Consider the following 22,994-nt stretch of genomic DNA (forward strand, 5'->3'; position numbering starts at 1 on the left):
TTTTAAGATGCATTTTGCTTTTGTTGCCTGGGCAGGAGTGCAATGGCGAGATCTTGGCTCACCACAACCTCTGCCTCCCAGGTTCAAGCGATTCTCCTGCCTCAGCCTCCCGAGTAGCTGGAATTACAGGCATATGCCACCACGCCGGCTAATTTTTTGTATTTTTAGTAGAGACGGGGTTTCTCCATGTTGGTCAGGCTGGTCTTGAACTTCCGACCTCAGGTGATCTGCCCGCCTCAGCCTCCCAAAATGCTGGGATTACAGGCATGAGCCACCGTGCCCTGCAAAAATTTAAATCCAAAAAGGTTTGGCTGGGTGTGGTGGCTCGCGCCTGTAATCGCATCACTTTGGGAGGCCATCGTGTGCGAATCACCTGAGGTCAGGCGTTTGAGACCAACCTGGCCAACATGGTCAAACCGCGACTCTAAAAAAAAAAAAGAAAAAAAAATGAAAAAGACTGGCCTCGATGGTTCACACTTGCAACCCCAGTGCTTTGGGAGGCTGAAGCAAGGGGATCACTTGAGGCCAGGAATTTGAGATCAGCCTGAGCTACATTGCAGGACCCCCATCTGCACAACAAATAAAAATAAAATTAAAGTTAATTTGAAAAACAAAAGAGAGAAACAGTAGCATCTGAATTGGCACCATGTATGTACTAGTAAAAACTGGTTAAAATGAAGTCAGTAACTAAATAATAAGTGAATGAGTGAACAGGCGAAGGAAGTAAACATAGACCAGAGCAGGTGCGCCTTGGGTTGGCCCCTCCCCTTGAGCCCGGCCCCCTGCCCGCCCCCGGGCCCCTCCGGGACTACATTTCCCAGAAGGCCGCGCGCCCCGGGCATGCGCAGCGGTGCGCTCGGAAGCTGCGACGCTGAGTTTCACTCTGGCTGCCTTCTCCTGAGAGTCGGAACCGCAGCCGGAGACCTGCCGAGGCCGAGCCGAAGCTGCAGCCCAAGCGCTGTAGTGCCGTCAGCCCCGTCCCCTTGTCCTCCTCAGCCTCGGTGAGAGGGCGGGCAGGCTACCTGAGCGTCGCTGGGGCTGGGGTCCCGAGGGCGCGGGTTGGCGCGGGGAGCCGGAGCAGAGCCGGGACCGGAAGGGGGCGGGCGTGGGTGTGAGGGGAGTCGACGGCCTGGGCGGCGGGGACACCCGGGGGTCCCGGGAGATCAGGGATGTCGGGGCATCGGTCTCCTGTCTCAAGGTCCTGGTGGCGGGAGTTGGGGGGACTTGGGAGGCTCCGGGAGCCTTGGACGGGACAGGGTGCCGGGTGCGAGAGGGGACGTCCGGGTGGAGGTTGAGGGGCTCCCAGGCGGAGGGGCGCGGCCCCCGGGAGTTCGGGTCGCTCGGGAGGAGCGCACCTCTTCCCACAGGACCCGGAGGAGGCGGTGACGAGATTGCCACCGGCTGTCTGGCGAGGGGTGGGTCCTACTGGGGTCTACCTCCAGGTGAAGGGACTCATGGTCTGGGGATTGTACTTTGGGGGAGATTGCCTTCTAACTGTGCTTCTCTGCTCTCCGGTTGGGGCCTGCCTTCTGCTTTCCCAGGACCTCCTGGGTCACTTTTGCGGGTGCGTAAGGGGTGCCGATGAAGACTTAGAACTCGGTTCCCTTTTCTGGAGTTGCGCTTTCATCGCGACTCTCTCAGCTAGCCGCCCTCCTCCTCCAAGCTGGCTTCGCTTCTCTAAGCGCCAACAGGGATGGACATAAATAGCATGTGTACAGAGGCCTGGACCCTTGAGAAACTCAGAATATTTCTGCATGCCCTCCTAGCTCCTCTAGCGTTAGAGAAGGTAGACTTTCTGGTAGCCACCATCCGGGCTTACCTAAGCCATCCTGATAGCAAGCCGTCTGGTTCGGTTGCTCTGTGATCTTGGACAAATATTTACTGTCTCTGGTATGTTGATTTCCTGGATGCTTAGCTGCCAGACTGGCTTATGAAGTTCTTTTAGGGTTTTCTGTGAAAGGCCTCAGGCCAGGCATGGTGGCTCACGCCTGTAATCCCAGCACTTTGGGAGGCTGAGGTGGAAGGATCACTTGAGCCCAGGAGGTTGAGACAAGCCTGAGAAGAAGATTCCTGAGATACTGTCTCAGTATGGATGGGCCTGTTGGCGCCTGTAGTCCAGCTGTTTGGGAGGCTGCGGCAGGAGGATTGCTTGGTCCCAGGAGTTGGAGGCTGCAGTGAGCTATGATCATGCCAGTGCACTCCAGCATGGGTGACAGAGAGATAACTTTTTTTTTTTTTTTTTTTTTTTTTAAAAAGAAGGGCTCAGAGCCGGGTGTGGTGACTTGTGCCTATAATCCCAGCTATTCGGGAGGCTGAGGCAGGAGAGTTGCCTGAACCTGGGAGGTGGAGGCTGCAGTGACCTGAGATCGCCCCACTACACTCCAGCCTGGGTGACAGAGCAAGACTGTCAAAATATATATATAATAAATATATATATTTATATATATAATAAAAAATAAAAGGGCTCAGGGTTTTTTTTGTTGTTGTTTGCTTTTTGTTGTTTTTCAACCATCTCCTTGATAAGTGGGTGGAGGAGGACTATTGTACCTTCTGCTCCACCCAGGCTATTGGAAAATAAATCTGGTGATTTTCAGTCCCCAGGCACAGCACACGGATCCAACATCTGCACCTTCGTTTTTACTAACTGCTGTTTCTCAATTTAAAACCTGATCATCTTCTTCCTTGTTGGCAAAGGTGCCTTGGAAATTGTGTTGCTGAGTCAGCAAGCCTTTCAGATTTGCCCGGTTTTTGTTGTTTGTGGTTTGTATCAAGATGGGAACTCAAACAAGTCATTCCTCCTAAGGAGCTGGTGTCTTCATCCAGAAGGGACGGTTTGTGCCAGCTCTCAGGAGAGAAAAGGTGAGAGCCATGGGGACTTGACCTTGCTGCCTTCTCTATCTGGTGCAGAGAAGGTGGGGATTGGGGAGGGTGGAATTTGAGGTCTACAGGATAAACGGTCACTCTGGGAGTTGATTGTTGATTGCCACCTGTCTCAAATAAATTTCAGTAGCGTCTTGCCAGCTGCTTCTCCTGTTTAACTAGTCTTAGAAGATGCTTTCCACTTTAAGACGTGCTTTATGGGATGGAAGACACAAGTCACGATTTCTGCATTTGAACTGGCAGTTTTCATTTCTTTTGTTGCATAAACCTTTACTGGGTGCCAGACAAGATCTCTGTCTTTTGGGAGCTCATTGTTTGGTGGAAAAGATAAATCACAGTCAGTGATAAGATATTGTCAGCGTGACGGATACTGAGATGGGGAAAATCATAAGGCCCTCCTGCCCACATCCAGGAAGGGAAGGGAGGGGGGAGGGTCAGGAAGGCTTCTGGAAGGTGGTAGCTGAGGGGGTAACGTTATGAAGGAGGAGTAGGACTTAGAAAGTGGGGCACAGTCGCCTGGGAGAGGAGTAAGCGTTTGCAAGGCCATGAAGCTACCGGGACACAGCTGGGCTACTGTAAGTAGCTTAGTATGTGGTAGAGGAGGCTGGAAAAGCAGGCAGAGGGCTGAAGGGGGAGGGTTATGTGGGCCATGCCAAGACTCGGGAGCAGAAGGATTTTAGCAGAATTCCATGAGGGGCATTTTATTTATTATTTGTTTGAGTTGGGGTCTACTTCTGCTGCCCAGGCTGGAGTGCAGTGGAGTGATCATAGTTCACCACAGCCTCAAATTCCTGGCTCGGGAGTAGCTGAGTTGCCTATCACCATACCCAACTAATATTTTAACTTTTTCTAGAGGCAGTGTCTCTCTATGTTGTCCAGGCTGGCCTCGAGTGATCCTCCCATCTCAGCTTCCTGGAGTGCTGGGATTACAGGCTTGAGCCACCGTGCCTGGCCTCCTGAGGGACATTTTAAAGGAGCACACTGGAACGTGTAGAATGAGTTAGACTGGATTATTCTCTTTGTGAGTCTCTTTACACCATGCCAGCTTCTTGGGGGTTGAGGGAGACGGTGCCAGAAGCGGGGAGGGGGAGAGGCAGATGAGTGGTTTCGCTCTCAGTTGCTCATAGTCTAATGGAAGAGAGAAAATGAACAGAGAACTGAAAAGGACTAAAAAGGAGGTTGATCAGAGGGTGTTTCCTTTCATTCTTTTTTTTTTGTTGTTTGTTTGTTTTTTGAGGCAGGGTCTCTCTCGGTCACCCAGGCTGGAGTGCAGTGGCGCAATCTCAGCTCACTGCAGCTTCGCTTCCCAGGCTTGAGAGTCTCGTGCCTCAGCTCCCCAAGTAGCTGGGATTACAGGTGCACACCATCACGCCTGGCTAATTTAGAGGGTGTTTGCTTTCTGCTGGGCGCATCCAGGCATCGTGGGAAGTGCTGTTTAAATTGGGCCATAAAAGGGTGGGTAAGGTGAGGACAGGGGACCAAGTGGGTGGGATTGGGGTGGAGCTGAGACTTGGGGGTAGGGACACGCTGATGCAGATGGGAGTAGCAGAGCATCACTTACACTCTACAGGGTGATCTTGGAGGGGGAGGGATAGACATAGACACTCTGTAGGGGGAGGGGGAGGGATAGACGAGACGGGATGGAAGGGAAGGGCACAAGCAAATATTGTTGATAGCGAGGGAGGGGCCAAACTATGATGGGCTTTGACTGTCAGCCTGAATAATTTGAGCTTCATTCTAGAGATCCAGGGGAGGTGTGTAAAAGACAGCATCAGAACAGTAGTTCAGGAAGCTTCTTCTTGTCCCCCGTCTGAGATGTACCAGAGAGAGAAAGCAGAGTTGGAGAAGCCATTTGGGAGGGAGTACTGATTAAAGTGAGAGGCCTGAGGGTCCCTGCCAGGTGTTAGCAGGGGGCTGCAGAGGTGAGGAGGGAGCAGGCCAGGCAGCTGCCAGGCCCGGGGGAGCAGGTTGAGGAGGACTGAGTGTCTGAGGTTTTTCTCTTGGTCGCTTGGGGGAAATCCAGGGGGAAAAGGAGAATGAGGAAGGAAGATGCATTTGGCTTCAGACGTGTTGAAGGTATTAAGAGGCCAACAGGAAATGAGGCCATGGGCTCAAGAGAAGAGCACTGATTCATCCCCCAAATGCCTCCCGAAATTCTGTGCGCCGGGGCTCTTGGCACTTGGAGTACAAAGATGAATTCAGCAGTCCCTTTGGTAAGGTTGTCTTATCAGCTAAGCTGAGAACAAGATTGATTAGTACATACTCATCAGCGTTCATGCCTGACCTACTTTTCCTTATTTAGTAAGTTTTTTTTAAATAAATGTAGTAAGCTCTGGCAACCTAGGCCCGCAAAACAAAAGCTGAGATCATGAAACAAAAGTATACATCTAATCTTTTTTTTTTAATTAAAAAAATTTTTTTTCTATTTTATCAGGTCCCCTTAGAACATCTAATCATTTCATTTGAACTTTTTTTCTGTCCTTATCCTGAGGTAACCCTTTCTTTTGTTTTTTTCCTTAGGTTTTTTTTTTTTTTTTTGAGACAGAGTTTCATTCTGTCGCCCAGGCTGGAGTGTAGTGGCTCAATCTTGGCTCACTGCAACCTCCACTTCCCGGGTTCATGCGATTCTCTTGCCTGAGCCTCCTGAGTAGCTGGGACTACAGGCACGTACCATCATGCCTGGCTAATTTTTTGTATTTTTAGTAGAGACAGGGTTTCACCGTGTTAGGATGATCTTAGTCTCCTGACCTCGTGATCTGCCTGCCTTGGCCTCCCAAAGTGCTGGGATGACAAGCATGAGCCACCTCGCCCAGGTCTCCCTGCTTTTAACCTATTTTTCCGCTTTCTTTAAGGTGTTTTCTGTTGATCAGCCATTCTTTATTTTAACATAGTGAAATGTATTTTTTTATTAATACTCAGTTTTCTGGGTCTGGTTGGAAAAATTTTTTCCTGAACATAATCCTTGCCTTTAAGAAGCTTATGCATTCTCCGGTGGAGGAGACAGATAATGGCACTCAGACATCATGTGGGCATTGATTGTTAGAAGTGGCCACTTCTGCCTGCAGAGCAGGAGTGAACTTAGGAAAGATCTCACAGGGCAGAGTCTTGAGCTAGGAACTCCGAGATGAGTAAATGGACAAGTGGGATGGGCATTCTCAGTGCAGGGTGAAGGGCATGAAACAGCCTGACCCACCCTGGGCACAGCCAGGAGGTCCAGATGGCAGGAGCTGAGGGTTTGAGGGGTCAGGCAGGGCATCAGGAAGACAGCTTTGGGTGATCTGTGTGTAGGGGAATATTGAAGCCATGGGAACAGATCCCAAGGGTCCAGGAGAAATGGAGAGAGGAGGGGAGAGGGAGGCCAGGGCCCGATTCCCAGCTACAGAGGATGTTATCAACGACCGGTGTGGCTCTGGGAGTGCCTGGGGCTTCCCAGAGGTGGGTCCTGCTGGCATGCTGCCTGCTGTGCTGTTGGATGCTGTATTTCACCCTTAGGTGTTGGGTAAAGGCTGACATGTCTGCAGAGGGCAGGGCGTGTTATTGGCAAAGCTAGCCAGAGGCAAAGCACTCTCGCTTTTTGATAGAGACATGAGTTCAGAGAAATATTTCTCAACTGTAGGAGTGTGAAAACACAGTAATAGATGTTGGGAAGGCCACAGGGCGGGGGTCTGCAAACGATGGTCCATCAGCCAAATCAGGCCCTCTGCCTTTTTTTTGAGACAGGGTCTCACTCTGTCACCCAGGCTGTAATGCAGTGGTGCAATCTTGGCCCACTGCAACCTCAGTCTCCTGGATTCAAGTGATTCTCCTGCCTTAGCCTCCCAAGTAGCTGGGATTACAGGCACATGCCACTATTCCTGGCTAATCTTTGTATTTTTTTGGTAGAGACAGAGTTTCACTGTGTTGGCCAGGTTAGTCTCAAACTCCTGGCCTCAAATGATCTGCCTGCCTCAGCCTCCTGAAGTGCTGGGATTATAGGCATAAGCCACTGTGTTCAGCCCCACTGCCTGATTTTGTTAATAAAGTTTTATTGGTATGCAGCCCCTCCTGTTCACACATTGTTTATGGTTGTTCTTGTAGTCTAGTGGCAGAGTTGTTGCAAAGACTTGTTCTGTCCTTTACAGGAAATGCATGCTGGTCCCAGCCATAGGGAGTTGTGGTAGCTGTGGTCACCTAGAGAGGATGTCCCTGCTGCCATCGCAGCTTAGCTTAGCGGGATCTAGGTCCCGCCTGCGAATGTTACCATCTTTTCTGATTTTCAAGAGAAGCTGGAAATCTGGATTTTTTTTTTTATGGTGAATATTCCAAATTTTAAATATCAGCTCAAATTTTAAAAGCCAAACCTTAGTAGCCCAAGCAAAACACATCTATAGGCCGGTTTGTCTGGCGTCCGTCTGTCTTGGTGGGGAAGGACAGGAACCCTGAAAGCAGATTTGGGTTTTCTCAGTCCCTGGATATCCTTCTGCTAGCCGCATGTCTCCTTGCGACTCACTTTTCTCAGCTGTGGGGTGGAAATAACTGCAGTCACCTGCTTCCCCGGTTGTGAGGACCAACGAGAATTACTAGTAAGGTGGACGGACTAAGCACAGTGCCTGGTGCATGTGAAACCTTTGCTTGGTAGCCACTGGTGTTATTTTTAAAATTTATTTTATTTAATCTATTTATTTATTTATTTATTTGGAGATGGAGTTTCACTCTTGTTGCCCAGGCTGGAGTGCAATGGTGCAATCTCGGCTCACTGCAACCTCCGCCTCCCAGATTCAAGCGATTCTTTTGCCTCAGCCTCCCAAATAGCTGGGATTACAGGCACCTGCCACCAGACCTGGCTGATTTTTGTGTTTTTAGTAGAGATGTGGTTTCACCACGTTGGCCAGGCTGGTCTCCAACTCCTGACCACAGGTGATCTGTCCACCTCAACCTCCCAAAATGCTGGGATTACAGGTGTGAACCACCACATCTGGACCATATTTGTACCTCTTTTCGGTGTTCTGCCAAGATCCATATTGCCCTGGGGGGCTGTGATGACGGCCAGGGTCTGCCAAATGTCAGTCTGATAGGAACTCTGCAGGAAGAGCTCGATCAGGTTCAGGTAATAGGACTGCTCCCGGCAATAGAGCTTCAGCAGGCGGTAGATACCAGCTTCCAGAACGGATAGCATCATTGATGGCATCCAAACCCATACCTGGTTTCTGATACCAGCAGATCTGCCCCCAGCGGGTGGGGGTGAATCCATGATGTCACCTGCCACCAGGAAGAAAGCTTGCAGCAGTTCTAGACACCAGCCACAGTCAGGGCCTGCTGGAGACTATCAGCATCCTGTTTCCTTGGCTCCACCAGCTCCTGGGACGTTACTAGCACCGTCAAAGCCCAGTGATACCTGCCTCCAGTGGCATTGCACTCCAGGTCCTCCTGGAGCTGGACGATAGCATCTCCTGTCTTTGGGTGCCCACCTCATCCTTGGTCAGCGCCCTAACGATCTGCAAGAAGTGCTGAACAAAATCCTGCTTTTCTTGGGCATAAACATCTGATTTCTGGTCTCCATTCATTCTGAGGGAGGAGCAAAGGGCTCTGTTTCTGGATTTGGGTTCCTGCTCCACTGGCTTTTTTTTTTTTTTTTTTTTTTTTTTGGTTCTCACTTTTTCATCTTGTTTCTATGCATCCAGTTCAATGGCTCGCTCACTGGAGTCTCACTCTGTCACCCAAGCTGGCAGGCTAGAATGCAGTGGCAAAATCTCGGCTCACTGCAACCTCTGCCTCCCGGGCTAAAGTGATTCTCCTGCCTCAGCCTCCTGAGTAGCAGGGACTACAGGCGCATGCCACTACACCAGCTAATTTTTGTATTTTTAGTAGAGATAGCATTTCACTATATTGGCCAGGCTGTTCTCGAGCTCCTGAGCTTGTGATCTGCCTGCCTCAGCCTCCCAAAGTGCTGAGATTACAGACATGAGCCACTGTGCCCAGCTGGGCTGGCTGTTATTTATTTATTTATTTATTCATTCATTCATTTATTTAGAGACAGTTGTGCTCTTGTTGCCCAGGCTAGAGTGCAATGGCACAATCTTGGCTCACCACAACCTCCGCCTCCCAGGTTCAGGCAATTCTTCTGCCTCAGCCTCCTGGGTAGCTGGTATTACAGGTGCCCGCCACCATGCCTAGCTAATTTCATCTTTTTAGTAAAGACGGGTTTCTGCATGTTGGTCAGGTGGTTGGTCTTGAACTCTCAACCTCAGGTGATCTGCCCGCCTCAGCCTCCCAAAGTGCTGGGATTATAGGCGTAAGCCACTGCACCTGGCCTGTTATTTATTTTTTTTTAAAGAGACCAAGTCTTGCTCTGCTGCCCAAGTTGGAATGTAGTGGCACGATCATAGCTCACTGCAACCTTGAATCCTGGGCTCAGAGCAGTCCTCCTCCCTCAGCCAAAGTGCGGGGATTACAAGGTGTGAGCCGCTGCACCAGGCCTGCTTTTACTATTACACATCCACTGCTGTCCCCATTACTTCTCCACTTTGGCCTGTGGGTAGGCCTGTAAACCAGGGCTCCACCCTCTGACTGGTTATAGGTGGTTAGATTACCCTTGGCCACCCAGGAGCCAGTGGGTTTTTGGTTCTGGAGAAGCTGGTTGACCACAAGGGAATTGTAGGTTACTGGAGCCTGCACCATGGGTGCCCTTTGGAAGGTTTTTCCCTGACCTGTCCCTGGAGGACTCATCAGGCCCCAGCCAGAAGAGTTGTCACTTCCCTTCCAGCCACCCACTGTGTGAGGGACAAATCACATGCTAGTTTTGTGTCATATCTCAGTAAGATGTGGGAGGCACTGGCTTGAGTAATCTCTTTACAAGCAAAGCCCCATCTCGCAGTGCTCACAGGACCACTGTAATAGGAACGTGGATGGTTTGTTCCTCCATTTTTTGGAACTCGGGGATGGGGGGATGTGTCTGTTGTCAGGGAGGTGCCATTTTAAGTTGACAGGGCCTGATATTAGTGAAAGCGAACTGGGATAGCAGCAGCCATTTAAAGTAATGATGGTAAGACACAGGGGTGATAGTGGTTTGGTTTATATTTATGACCTTTTAAAAATGTTTGGCATTTTAAGGAGAGGATTTTTTTTGGTTTTTGTTGTTTTTCTTCTTGAGGCTCATGTTGCGTAGACTGGTGTGCAATGGCGTGGTTCTCAGCTCACTGCAGTCTCCGTCTTCTGGGTTCAAGGGATTCTCCTGTCTCAGCCTTCCAAGTAGCTGGGATTACAGGCACATGCCACCATGCCCAGCTAATTTTTATATTTTTAGTAGAGTTGGTATTTCACCATGTTGTTGGCCAAGCTGGTCTCAAACTCCTGACCTCAGGTGATCTGCCCACCTCAGCCTCCCAAAGTGCTGGATTACAGGCATGAGTGACCACACCTGGCCAGGACAGTTTTTTTTTCCTGATAACAGAAGTGATACTTTCTCACTTTAGAAAATGTGAAAAGTTCAGCTACATAAGGAAGTCAAACAAAAGGTCTCCTATATATGAAGAAAAAAAGAAGCAAGTAAAGTCTCCTTTTGTTTCCCTACTCAAAGACAGCTGTTAATATTTTATTGATTTCTATGGCGTTGCCCTGTTTTACATAATAGAAACAGTGCTGTAGTGAATATCTTCACATCAGAATTCTTCTGTAATCTTCTTAAGTTAGAGTCTCAATTATTGGATCAAAGGAAGTGGACATTTTTAAACCTCTTGATATATATATTACCAAATTGGTTTTTTTCCCCTTTTTTTAATAAACAGAGATTGGGGTTTTCTCTGTGTTGCCCAGGCCGGTCTTGACCTCCTGGTCTCAAGCGATCCTCTTGCCTCAACCTCCTGAGTAGTTAAGATTACAAGTGTGAGCCACCATGCTCAGCCACTGATTTTAACTTGCATGTTTTAAACAAAATTTCTCGTAGAACATTTCCTTAATATGTTTGTGTCAGGATTTGACTCTCTCATGTCTTTGGAGAGGCTTTCTAACAAAGCGTCTCCCATAGGTGGCCGTCTGCACTATGAAAAGGTCATTTCTAGTTCCAGGTCATGCCCACTGTGTCAGCTGCTGGGGTGTAGAGTTTCAGACCCAGGCCACTTGGAAAGTGCCCGAAAGAGAAACAGCTTAGAAAATAGGACTTGAACAGCGGTGTGGGTTGAGTCTGGAAAATTTAGACCATGTTGGTGGAATCAGAGCTGGGAAGAGGTTGTAAAAGTTATCTCCTCTCACTGGTTTCCAGTCCATGCTTCTCAGAACTCTCCCATTATGCAGACGGGCTCTGTGGCTCACATCTGTAATCCCAGCACTTTGGGAGGCCAAGATGGGCGGATCACTTGAGGCCAGGAGTTCAAGATCAGCGTGGCCAACATAGCAAAACCTCGTCTCTACTAAAAATTAAAAAAATTAGTCAGCTATGCTGTGGTGCGCACTTGTAGTTCCAGCTACTTGGGAGGCTGAGGCATGAGAATCACTTGAGCCTGGGAGGCGGAGGTTGCAGTGAGCCAAGATTGTGCCACTGCACCCCAGCCTGGTGACAGAGCAAGACTCTGTCTCAAAGAAAAGAACTCTTCTATTTTACAAAGGAGCTTCATGATCCTTTTGAAGAAAAATAGGAATGGGGCCACCTCTGTGTCAAAAACAGCATCCCACATTTCTCTCTCTCTTTTTTTTTTTGAGACAGTCTCACTCTGTCGCCCAGGTTGGAGTGCAGTGGCATAATCTTGGCTCACTGCAACCTCCACCTCCCAGGTTCAAGTGATTCTCCTTCCTCAGCCTCCCAAGTAGCTGAAATAATAGGCACCCGCCATCATGCCTGGCTAATTTTTGTATTTTTTTAGTAGAGATGGGGTTTTGCCATGTTGGCCAGGCTGGTCTCAAACTCCTGATCTCAGGTGATCCTCCCACTTTGGCCTCCCAAAGTGCTGGGATTATAGGTGTGAGCCACTGTGCCCGGCCACATCCCACATTTCTATGTTTCAGTTTTAGATTAGTTTTTTTTTTTTTTTTTTTTTTTTTTNTTTTTTTTAAAGAGATGGGGTCTTGCTATGTTGCCCAGGCTGGTCTCAAACTCCTGGCCTCAAGTGATCCTCCCACCCTTGGCCTCCCAAAGTGCTGAGATTACAGGTGTGAGCCACTACTCTCAGCCTATTTTACATGTTGATGGACAGCATATGATCACATGTATGAGGGTTTCTACTTGTAAAAGGGTGGAAACTTATTCTCACTGCCTGAATCATAGGGCCTAGAGAGGGAGACGTAACTGCCCTGTGGCTTTCTTTTCTTTCTTTCTTTTTTTAATTTTTTTTGAGACAGAGTTTTGCTCTTGTCGCTCAGGCTGGAGTGCAGTGGTGTCATCTCGGCTCACCGAAACCTCTGCCTCCTGGGTTTAAGCGAGTCTCCTGCCTTGGCCTCCCAAGTAGCTGGGATTACAGGCATGCACCACCACGCCCTGCTGAGTTTTGTATTTTTAGTAGAGATGGGGTTTCACCATATTGGCCAGGATGGCCTCAATCTCCTGACCTCGTGATCCACCCGCCTTGGCCTCCCAAAGTGCTGGGATGACAGGCATGAGCCATCATGCCCAGCCAGAATACCTGTTTAAAATCTGCAGTTAAGACCATCTTCCCAGAGGCCACAAAACGCAGCAAATCCGAGTGTGTGGCTCACCTGCCCCGGGGCTCACAGTTGGGCAGGATGATTTCTACTCAGATTCTTGTGCCAGCAGCACAGATCTTGTTCTAAAGCTTTTCTAAATCCCTTGAGACTAGAAAGGCTTTTGGATAATTTTCCCTTTGTCTTTTGGATGAAAACACGTCTCCTGTAGAACAGCAGCATTCCGTGGTGCCTCAGCCACTGTCCTGTGGACGGGAATTTGCAACAAAATCTGACGAGAGATTGCAAGGGAAAAAGCAAGATTGGGTTTTCCTGGTCTAAGTTGTTGATAATTAAAAAAAAAAAAATTTGATCATTAAAAAGTGATGTGAGTATTATAGAACATTTGCAAGTATAGAAACAGGTAAAGAAAAAATAGGTCGGGCACAGTGGCTCACGCCTGTAATCCCAGCACTTTGAGAGGCCAAGGTGGGCGGATCACTTGAGGTCAGGAGTTTGAGACCAGCCTGGCCAATGTGGTGATACCCTGTCTCTACTAAAAATACAAAAATTAGCCGTGTGTGGTGGTGCGTGCCTATAGTCCCAGCTACTTGGGAGGCTGAGGTGGGATAATTGCTTGAACCTGGGTGGCAGAGGTTGCAGTGAGCTGAAGTTGTGCCGCTGTTCTCCTGCCTGGGCAACAGAGCAAGACTCCATCTCAAAAATAAAAAAAAAAGAAAAAATACCCCATAATTCTTTAATTCTAGTGACGTTTTAGTGTTGTTCTTTCTAGACTGTTAATTTTTAATTATTTATTTTTATGAGACTGGTCTCTTTCTGTTACCCATGCTGGAATGCAGTGGTGTAGTCACAGCTCACTGCAGCCTCAACCTCCAGGGTTCAAGCAACCCTCCCACCTCAGCCTCCTGAGTAGCTGATACTACAGGCACGCACCACCACACATGGCTAATTTTTGTGGTTTTTTTTGTAAAGATCAGGTTTTGTCGTATTGGCCAGGCTGGTCTTCCTGGGCTCAAGCGATCCGCCCGCCTTGGCCTCCCAAAGTGCTGGGATTACAAGCATGAGCCACTGCACCCAGCCCTTTCTTTGATTTTTTAAGACTGATTTGTATTCCATCATTAGAATGTTCCATAATTGGTGTAAGAATTCCCTTATTGTAAAGTGTTTAGGCTGCCTCCAAATTGAGGCTTTTTCCCATGGCCAATTATAATACTAATAATTTTCATAATGAAGAACACCCTAAATCACCCACATCATTAGGAGCTGAAGCAAATTAGGTTTTCGAACTTCAGCTAAGTGATGGCTGAGCTGAGGCTGCTGCAGAGCCTGCTGCACCGGCATGCCACTGTGTTGTGCGTAATTGCTGGGTTCAAGGGGAACGCAGTGGGTGTTTCTGGGCAGTGACTCAAAGGCGCCTGTAGCCCCAGAGCAGAAGGCTCACCTCTCCTTTAGTGTTTCTGAGCCTCTGGGATATTGGGCACCTGAAGAGCTGCAGCCCCAGCTCTGCCCTCAGGGAGTTTCTGTTTTGCTGGGGAGAAGGCCACTGAAACCAGGGAGTGCAGCTGTGCTTGCGTAAGTGGCCTGTGCGGAGAGGGTGCACACAAGGACGGGTGGAGCCAGCCCACTCTGGCAAGGGTGTGGGTCAGAGGGCCCAGGAGAGGGGACACTGTGCTGGGTCTGGAAGGATGGGTGTGTTTGCTTGGGGGCTGGTATAGAGGGAGGATCAAATTGCTAGGAGGTGGTAAGTCTCTTGGAATGTTCTGGAACTTTCTAGAATTAGATGTGACTGGATATAAGGTATCAAAGGTGGAGGGCTTGCTGTGAGTAGGAACAGTGGCTGGTCATGGAGGGGCTTGTGTGCCTGGTCTTCCTCTTCTGGAGTCTCCAGTACCCTTCTAGGGCCTGGGCCGTGGCACCCCCTCCACTGGGGAGGCTGCATGCCTTCATGGAAGGTTTTAGCTGAAGTTCTCACCTGTATTTCCCAGGCTGTTCTGCAGAGTTGGGAGAGTTAGTTCATCCTGGCGGTGAGGACATGTTGGGACATAACCCGTGTGCTGATGATGGAGGCAGCCCTGGGTGCCGGAGAGATGATTGACACCCGGGAGTAATTGGCTTGGAAGGTAGTCCTCTGATTTGTACCTCATTGTGGTTACAGACACTTCTAATTGAAGACACTGAGCTGAGCCCTCTCACCCGCCCTCCCGAGGGCACCCCAGGTCTGATCCTTTGGGTTGGGTTGTGGGCTTTTGTTGGAGGAATTGGCAGCTCTGTGGCGGGCCTGGCACCCACAGGTGTGTTTGGAGTTGTTGCAGGCCTGACTCATCTGTGTTCTCATGCTGTGTACGCAGGGCCTCCCTTGCGGCCATTCCAACCCGAGACGGAAAGGGTGGGCAGGTGCTGGGGGTGAGGGGCCAGGAGAGGCAGGGAGGCCAAAGTGGGCTGACTTTCTGCTGTATTCCTAGTGCTGTGTGTGGGCATGTTATACACACCTGTCTGTCTTATCCCCATGAAAAACACTTAGGATACATGTTGTTAACTCCGTTTTCCCAAAGAAAGCAAGTTTGAAGAGCTTAGATACTTCTATCAAGATGATATAATAGCCAGACATGGCAGTGTGTGTCTGTAGTCTCAGCTGGCTGACAGAGTGAGACCCCGTCTCTACAAAAAATTAAGAGATCAGTTGAGTGTGATGGCACATGCCTGTAGTCCCAGCTACTCGGGAGGCTGAGGCAGGAGGATGGCTTTAACCCAGGACGTTGTGAGGCTGCAGTGAGTGGTGATCATGCCACTACACTCTAGCCTGGGTGACGGAGCGAGACTTGGACTCTAAAAAATAAATAAAGGTCACCTTTTATTAAGTAGTATATGTGTGACCTTGGTCACACATACACTACTAGGAGGCAGCACAGAGAACATACCCACATCAATCTGGCTCTGAGGCTCATTTTCTTAGTGAGGAAGGCCCAGTGTGAACTTCCCCTTGGGCTTCACTTACTGGCCCTGCTGAAAGAGGGGGAAAGGAAAGGAGAGAAGGACTGGCATCTCTCGAGCACGGTACACCCTCATTGTGAAAACACGCCCATGCAGGACCCTGGCCAGTTAGGGCCCCCACTGATACAATCTGGTGATTCCCATGACTGTCCCCTCAAGCACACACATCATATTTTATCCGCATTTTGCCAATAAGGAGACTGAGACCCAGATAGTTACAGTGACGTTCCCATAGTCGCATGGCTCATGATAAGACTGGAACCCTGGGCTTCTGCTGTGGTCCCAGACTGCACTACCCAATCAAGGTTTCAATGAGGAGGGTAAGACCACCTGCCCTGGAAGAGGGACAGATCTGGAGCCGCCCCTGAAAAGAAGTAGGCATGGGCTCTGGCATCGGTGTGTACACACTTGCTGTATCATCTTAGATTTTTTTTGTTTTTTTTAGAGGCAAGACCTCTGTCACTCAGGCTGGAGCGCCTGGGGATTATGGCTTACTGCAGCCTCCAACTCCTGGGCTAAAACCATCTTTCTGCCTCAGCCTCTCGAGTAGCTGGGATTATTAGGTGCGCCTCTGTACTTGGCTAATTTTTAAATTTTAAATTTTCTGCAGAGATGGGATCTCACTATGTTGCCCAGGCTGGCCTCAAACTCCTGGGCTCAAGCGACCCTCCTGTCCCAGCCTCCCTAAGCACTGGCATTATAGGTGTGAGCCACCACACCCGGTCCCCTCGACCTCTTTCAGCCTTAGTTTCCTGTCCATAAGTGGGAGAAGTGTCACCTTGTCAATCTGTGCAGCTCAGAAGAGACAAGTCCATTTGATGTTGGACCCTGTTCTTGCACTCCAATAGCCGGTGGCCTGGGGGGTGGCCATCATGTGGGGCATTTGCAGGCCTCTTCTCAGTCACATAGCTGCAGGTGCTGAGTGGAATCATTGTCCACATTTACTCTGTCATTCTGAAGCAGTGTATAGAACATTCTAGAACACTCAGCACATGGCATGCCCCTGCTGGGTGCTGGCATTGCAGCTGTGAACAAGGCAGGCTTGGGGTTGCTCTGAACAAGGCAGGCTTGGGGTTGCTGCCACCTGGGGAGGGGCAGAAAGACTGTGGTCACAGCCATGTGTGGACGCAGTCACTAGGGTTCTGGTCGGTGCTGTGGAGGGGGCAGAGGACATGTGATGGCTCATCCTGAGTGACTCAAGCTGGGCCTGGAGGATGTGAAGTGTTCACAAGGGAAGGGGGTGGGCTGGAGTGACTGGGAGGAGAAGGTCTCAGGAGGTAGGGAGCTTAGGGTGTGGGGAAGAGCTTCCTGGGCCTGGCGGCTGGTCAGCAGGAGCCAGACAGGGGAATGGGTGCAGAGAGCCTTCGAGAGGCCAGAGAGGGGTGATTCGGTGTCCATCTAGGACTTCCTTTGTGGTCAGTGATGCTTCCAGCGCGCCCTGGAGACATGAGGAGCTGGCACCTGTGCTGCAGGTCCCAGCTCTGCCTCTGCCTCATGAGTGTCTCAAAACCCCTGCGTCTTTCCAAGACATGGTGGGTTCTCATCTTCAGCACAGGGGGTGCTAATAGGGAGGCTGAGGTGGGCGGATCACCTGAGGTCAGGAATTTGAGACCAGCCTGGCCAACATGGTGAAATCCCGTCTCTACTAAAAATACAAAAATTAGCCAGGTGTGGTGGCACGAGCCTGTAGTCCCAGCTACTCGGGAGGCTGAGGCAGGAGAATCATTTGAACCCATCCGGGAGGCGGAGGTTGTAATGAGCTGAGATTGCACTATTGCGCTCCGTCTGTGCAGAGGTAGGTAGGCTGCAGAATTGACTTTGAATTCTTCCTGGCTGCCAGAGCAAAGAGGCAGGATCAGGTACTTGATTCATGATGCCCTTAAGGTGTTAGGGGAGGAAAAGCAACCATGAGACCAGGCGGGGTGGCTCACACCTGTGATCCCAGCACTTGAGAAGGTTGAGGCGAGAAGATCCCTTGAGGCTAGGAGTTTGAGACCAGCCTGGGCAACATAGACATCGTCTCTACGAAAAGTAAAAAAAATCAGCTGGGTGTGATGGCAAATGCCTATTGTTTCAGCTGCTCTGGAGGCTGAGGTGTGAGGATTGTCTGAGCCCGGGGTTTGAGGCTGCCATGAGCCCCACTGCTGCAGGAAAAGCCTGTTTTCCCCTGCACTGAGGCTGCTGCAGGGCTAACTGCGTGGCTGTCCTGTTCACAGAACCGCCGGAGGCGCTGGGCAATGACCCCGGGACTCCAGGCCAGAGGGGTCTGAAGCCGTTTGGGAAAGCAGCGGGACTCCTTGGGAAGATGGCCATGGCCCCAAGCCCTTCCCTGGTGCAGGTGTACACCGGCCCCGTGGCTGTGGCCGTGTGGGAATGGCAGGACGGGCTGGGCACCTGGCACCCCTACAGCGCCGCCGTCTGCAGCTTCATCGAGCAGCAGTTTGTCCAGCAGAAGGGACAGCGCTTCGGGCTTGGGAGCCTGGCCCACAGCATCCCCTTGGGCCAGGCAGACCCCTCGCTGGCTCCTTACATCATCGACCTACCCAGCTGGACCCAGTTCCGCCAGGATACTGGTAAGACACTGTCCTGCCTCTTGCAGATACCTGGGCGCCGCACCTGCTTTCCCACAGCCTCTGTGCTAGCTGTTGGGGTGATGGATGTGACCTACAGAGCTTCTTCCCTATCTTTGCAGCACACCTAGTGGGTGGGTGCTGTGAGTGGGAACCTCTCCCACCTAGATTGAGTGCAGCTTACGGTGGGAGAGGTGCTGTGGGAGTCCCTTCCCCTTGTCTTCCAAAGCAGTGATGCCTGTCCTGACTGCAGAGGTTGCAGGGTCTCTTTGGCAGGCAGACTGGCATGGAGGTGGTGCGCTGTAAGAGTTCAGAGGGCCCTGCCCCACTGCCCAATGGCTGTGTGCCCTGGGCAGGCCACTGCACCCGTCTGCATGTGTGCCTTTCTGCTTTTTGGTCTGCGATGAGTTTTGATCTTTTTTTTTCTTTCTGAGAGGTATTCTCGCTCTCACCCCTGCTGGAATGTAGTGGCATGATCTTGGCATTGCAACCCCTGCCTCCCAGGTTCAAGTGATTCTCCTGCCTCAGCCTCCCAAGTAACTGGGATTACAGGCACACACCACTACACCTGGCTAATTTTTTTTTTTTTTTTTTGAGACAGAGTCTTGCTCTGTCACCAGGCGCCAGGCTGGTATGCAGTGGCGCAATCTCAGCTCGCTACAGCTTCCCGGGTTCAAGCAATTCTCCTGCCTCAGCCTCCCAAGTAGCTGGGATTGCAAGCGTGCGTCACCACACCCGGCTAATTTTGTATTTTTAGTAGAGATGGGGTTTCTCCATGTTGGCCATGCTGGTCTCGAACTCCTGACCTCAAGTGATCCTCTCGCCTCGGCCTCCCAAAGTGCTGGGATTACAGGCATGAGCCACCACACCTGAACCTGCAGTGTGTTTTGATCAGTATTACTGAGGCCCCAGTTTTCTCTCGGAGCTGTCCCTTCCTCTAATCTGATGGTTGTCACTAGGGATGATTTGTCCACAGGGCCATCTGCTGACAATGTTTGGAGACATTGTTGGTTGTCACAGCTGAGTGGGTGGGAGGTGGGGGTGCTCCTGGCATCTGGTGGGTGGAGGCCAGGGAGGCTGCTTGCCGTCCTGCAGCAGGCCCTGCAACAAGGAATTACTGGCCCAGAGTATTACCAGTGCTTAGACGTGAGAAACTGGTTTTTTTGTTGTTGTTTTTTTCAATTTTAATTTTAATTAAAAATTTTTAAAAATGGGTTTTTTTTCACGGTTTTTGTTTTGTTTTGTTTTTTTGTAGAGACAGGGTCTCCCTGTCTCCCTCAGCCCCTGAGCTCAAGTGATCCTCCTGCTTTGGCCTTTGAAAGTGTTGGGATTACAGGCTTAAGCCACCATGCCCAGCCCTGGAAACTCTGTGTTACTCTTTGTCAGGAGTGTCGTAGAGAAAACTGTGAAACTGGCTGTCAGTCAGATCCCAAGTCCTTGCCTTCATGGTGTGTGAAGTCAACTGAGAAAGATAGCAGACAGGATAAATAATAACACGAAAATTGTATATTGTGGTGGAAAGCAGGGAGTGTTAATCGGGGAACGAAAGTGGCAGGTGTTGTAGAGGCTGATTTGAATTTAGCTGGGTGTAGGGGCATGTGCCCATAGTCCCAGCTATTTGGGAGGCTAAGGCAGGAGGATCGCTGGAGCCCAGGAGGTCAGGGTGGCAGTGAACTATGATCACATCACTGCACTGCAGCCTGGGTGACAAAGGGGGACCCTGTCTCTAAAAGTAAATAAATCAACAAATAGCAGCATGACTGTGTACCCGCTGTGTTCCTATTTGCTTATTTTGGCTGTTGAAAAAAGAATTTGAAGCCGGGCTTGGTGGCACATGCCTGTAGTCCCAGCTACTTGGGAGGCTGAGGCATGAGAATCTCTTGAACCCAGGAGGCAGAAGTTGCAGTGAGCTGGGATTGCGCCATTGCACTCAAGCATGGGCAACAAAAGTAAAACTGGAGCTGAGCACGGTGGCGCGTGCCTGTAGTCCCAGCTACTCGGGAGGCTGAGGTGGGAGGATCGCCTGAGTCCAGGAGTTCGGGGCTGTAGTGCGTTATGCAGATCAGGGGTCCGCACTAAATTCAGCATCAATATGGTGACCTCCCGGGAGCGGGGGACCACTAGGTTGCCTAAGGAGGGGTGAACCGGCCCAGGTTGGAAACAGAGCAGGTCAAAACTACCGTGCTGATCAGCAGTGGGATCGTGCCTGTGAGTAGCCACTGTACTCCAGCCTGGGCAACATAGCGAGACCCCATCTCTTAAAAAATAAAATAATAATAATTAAAAAAAAAAAAGAGTAAAACTCTATCTCAAAAAAGAGAAAGAAAAAAGAATTTGGCCATTCCGTGTGTTCTGGGAGTGCTAGCAGACTAACCTTTTATTTTCCTTTGAAAACAGGCACCATGCGGGCGGTGCGGAGACACCTCTTCCCCCAGCACTCAGCCCCTGGCCGAGGTGTCGTCTGGGAGTGGCTGAGTGATGATGGCTCCTGGACTGCCTACGAAGCCAGCGTCTGTGACTATCTGGAGCAGCAGGTGGCCAGGGGCAACCAGCTTGTGGACTTGGCCCCCCTGGGGTACAACTACACCATCAACTACACCACCCACACGCAGACCAACAAGACTTCCAGCTTCTGCCGCAGCGTGCGGCGCCAAGCAGGGCCCCCCTACCCGGTGACCACCATCATCGCTCCGCCGGGCCACATGGGCGTTGCCTGCTCTTGCCACCAGTGCCTCAGTGGCAGCGGAACTGGCCCCGTGTCAGGCCGCTACCGCCACTCCATGACCAACCTCCCTGCATACCCCGTCCCCCAGCAACCCCCGCACCGGACCACTTTTGTGTTTGGGACGCACCAGGCCTTTGCGCCGTACAACAAACCCTCACTCTCCGGGGCCCGGTCTGCGCCCAGGCTGAACACCACCAACCCCTGGAGCGCAGCCCCTCCCTCCCTGGGGAGCCAGCCCCTCTACCGCTCCAGCCTCTCCCACCTTGGACCACAGCTCCTGCCCCCGGGATCGTCCACCTCCAGTGCAGTCAGGTACCGTGGGTAACTGCTTCCTGTCTTGTCTGCCCTGTGTTTCCACTCTTACGTAGCTGGGAAGACGCACCCCAACTCCTGCAGGTGCGGCTCCGGCCCCCTGGGTCGTCCCTGCCATGGCCTCTCATTCGCATGTGCCATGTGGGTGCCTACGTGCCGCGGCCGTCCGGAGCCTGCCTGACCTCTTGTACTGGAGTCCTGGCGGTCGCTGTGTGGGTTAGAACCTGCAGTCCTTTCACTCACGATGATAGGGTCCTCCATGTGGAACAGAGCTAAAGGCCTGTGGCCCCTGCTCGCCAGCTGCATGGTGAGCGCTGTGCCCAAGGACACCGGGTCACTGCCTGTGCACTGACTCGTGCCAGGCCATGAAGGTGCAGAGACCAGAGCACCAACCCTTACCCCTGAGCCCCAGTCTAGTGTGGGGGCTGTCAGTGCGGTATGAGGGACAGCAGAATGTGGAGCATGTGGCAGTGGCTGCAGGTGGCACGGGTGACCTGGCCCCCATGCTGATACGACCCAGCCCAGAGTGCCTGGTAGAGCTCTGAGCTCCTTGAGAGGGCGATAATGATACCATGGGCTCAGTACAAACCAGGGCAGGTGGCGTTTAAAGTGAGGAGATTGGCCAGGCACAAGGGCTGACACCTGTAATGCCAGCAGTTTGGGAGGCCAAGGCAGGAGGATTATTTGAGCTGGAGAGTCAGAGATCAGCCTGAGCAACATAGCAAGACCCCGTCTCCACAAAAGAAACAGTTTAAAAATTAGCCAGGCATGGTGGTGCATACCTGTAATCCCAGCTACTCAGGAGGCTGAGGCCGGAGGATTGCTTGAGCCCAGGAAGTTGAGGCTGCAGTGAGCTGTGATTGTGCCACGGCACTCCAGCCCCTAGGTGACAGAGTGAGACCTTGTCATAAAAAAAAAAGAAAAAAAACGCCGGGCGTGGTGGCACACGCCTGCAATGCCAGCACTTTGGGAGGCCGAGGTGGGCAGATCACCTGAGCTCAGGAGTTCATGACCAGCCTGGCCAACATGGTGAAACCTTGTCTCTACTAAAAATACAAAAATTAGTCAGACATTGTGGCGGGCGCCTGTAATCCCAGCTACTTGGGAGACTGAGACAGGAGAATCACTTGAACCCAGGAGGTGGAGGTTGCAGTGAGCCAAGATCTCACCAGTGCACTCCAGCCTGGACAACAAGAGAGAAACTCCATCTCAAAGAAAAAAAGAAAAAGAAAAAAAAAGATAAAACGAGGAACCCCCTGTTTTTGGCCAAGGTGAATGCTCTGGGCTGGCCTTGCCCTCTGACTGTCTGGCTGACTTGGGGCTTTGTCATTCATTATTGAGAGTGTTGGGCTTAGAGCACATTTGAGAATTCAGAGTGGTAGCGGGGACAGGGCTTTCTGAGCGTGTCCTGGTTAGGGTGGTGAGGGAATGTGTGGGCGAGGGGCGGCCCTGGTCCCAGGGAGGAGAGCATCTTCTTTCTCTGTACTGGCCCTGGTCAGCATCCTGCTGCTGCCTCCGTGCTCACCAGTCCACCCCTGCCCACCACATCCACGTTGAGGGCTGAAACTTCCCAGGGTGGTTGAGTCCTTCTTGGCAGCTTCTCAGACCTCTAGTATTTTTTCAGACTGGGTTTCCGAGGACCCTGCCAGCTTGTGTAAGACACAGTGACAGCGCCTCCGGCTCATTGGTTCGTGTCATGTGGCAGGCCCTCCTGAGCAGGCTGCGTGAGTGACTTCACTCATCCCACAATGCTCTCAGGCTGAGCAGTGTTCTTCACTTACAGGGGAACATGTCAAGGCCCACGAGGTTGGCGACACAGCCAGCAAGTACCAGAGCTGAGATTCAGCCCAGGCCTCAAGAGGGTTGTGTGGGGCACATGGGGGCTTTTTTTTTTTTTTTTTTTTTTT

The 22,994-nt window shown here is 51.0% G+C and overlaps 1 protein-coding gene and 1 pseudogene across 8 annotated transcripts in view; one reads left to right on the forward strand and one right to left on the reverse strand.

Moving 5' to 3' along the window:
* Positions 1–808: 808 nt before the first annotated feature.
* LOC119472017 lies at positions 809–8,471 on the reverse strand (annotated as a pseudogene).
* DTX2 (deltex E3 ubiquitin ligase 2) overlaps positions 820–22,994 on the forward strand; it is a 51,758-nt gene continuing 29,583 nt past the window's right edge. For 2 of the 8 annotated variants that reach the window (XM_017533492.2, XM_037740272.1), the window contains exons 1-4: positions 820–1,001; positions 2,695–2,859; positions 17,697–18,053; positions 20,448–21,087. In XM_017533492.2, the coding sequence (XP_017388981.1) occupies positions 17,786–18,053; positions 20,448–21,087 (908 nt within the window). In that variant the 5' untranslated portion in view covers positions 820–1,001; positions 2,695–2,859; positions 17,697–17,785. Of the gene's footprint in view, positions 1,002–1,128; positions 1,199–2,594; positions 2,860–14,474; positions 14,610–17,690; positions 18,054–20,447; positions 21,088–22,994 lie in introns of those variants that run through there. The other 6 variants (XM_037740271.1, XM_037740270.1, XM_017533491.2 and 3 more) reach the window with 6 other exon arrangements.

This window comes from Cebus imitator, unplaced genomic scaffold (genome assembly GCF_001604975.1).
Source record: "Cebus imitator isolate Cc_AM_T3 unplaced genomic scaffold, Cebus_imitator-1.0 Scaffold82, whole genome shotgun sequence".
In the NCBI taxonomy this organism is placed as follows: Eukaryota; Metazoa; Chordata; class Mammalia; order Primates; family Cebidae; genus Cebus; species Cebus imitator.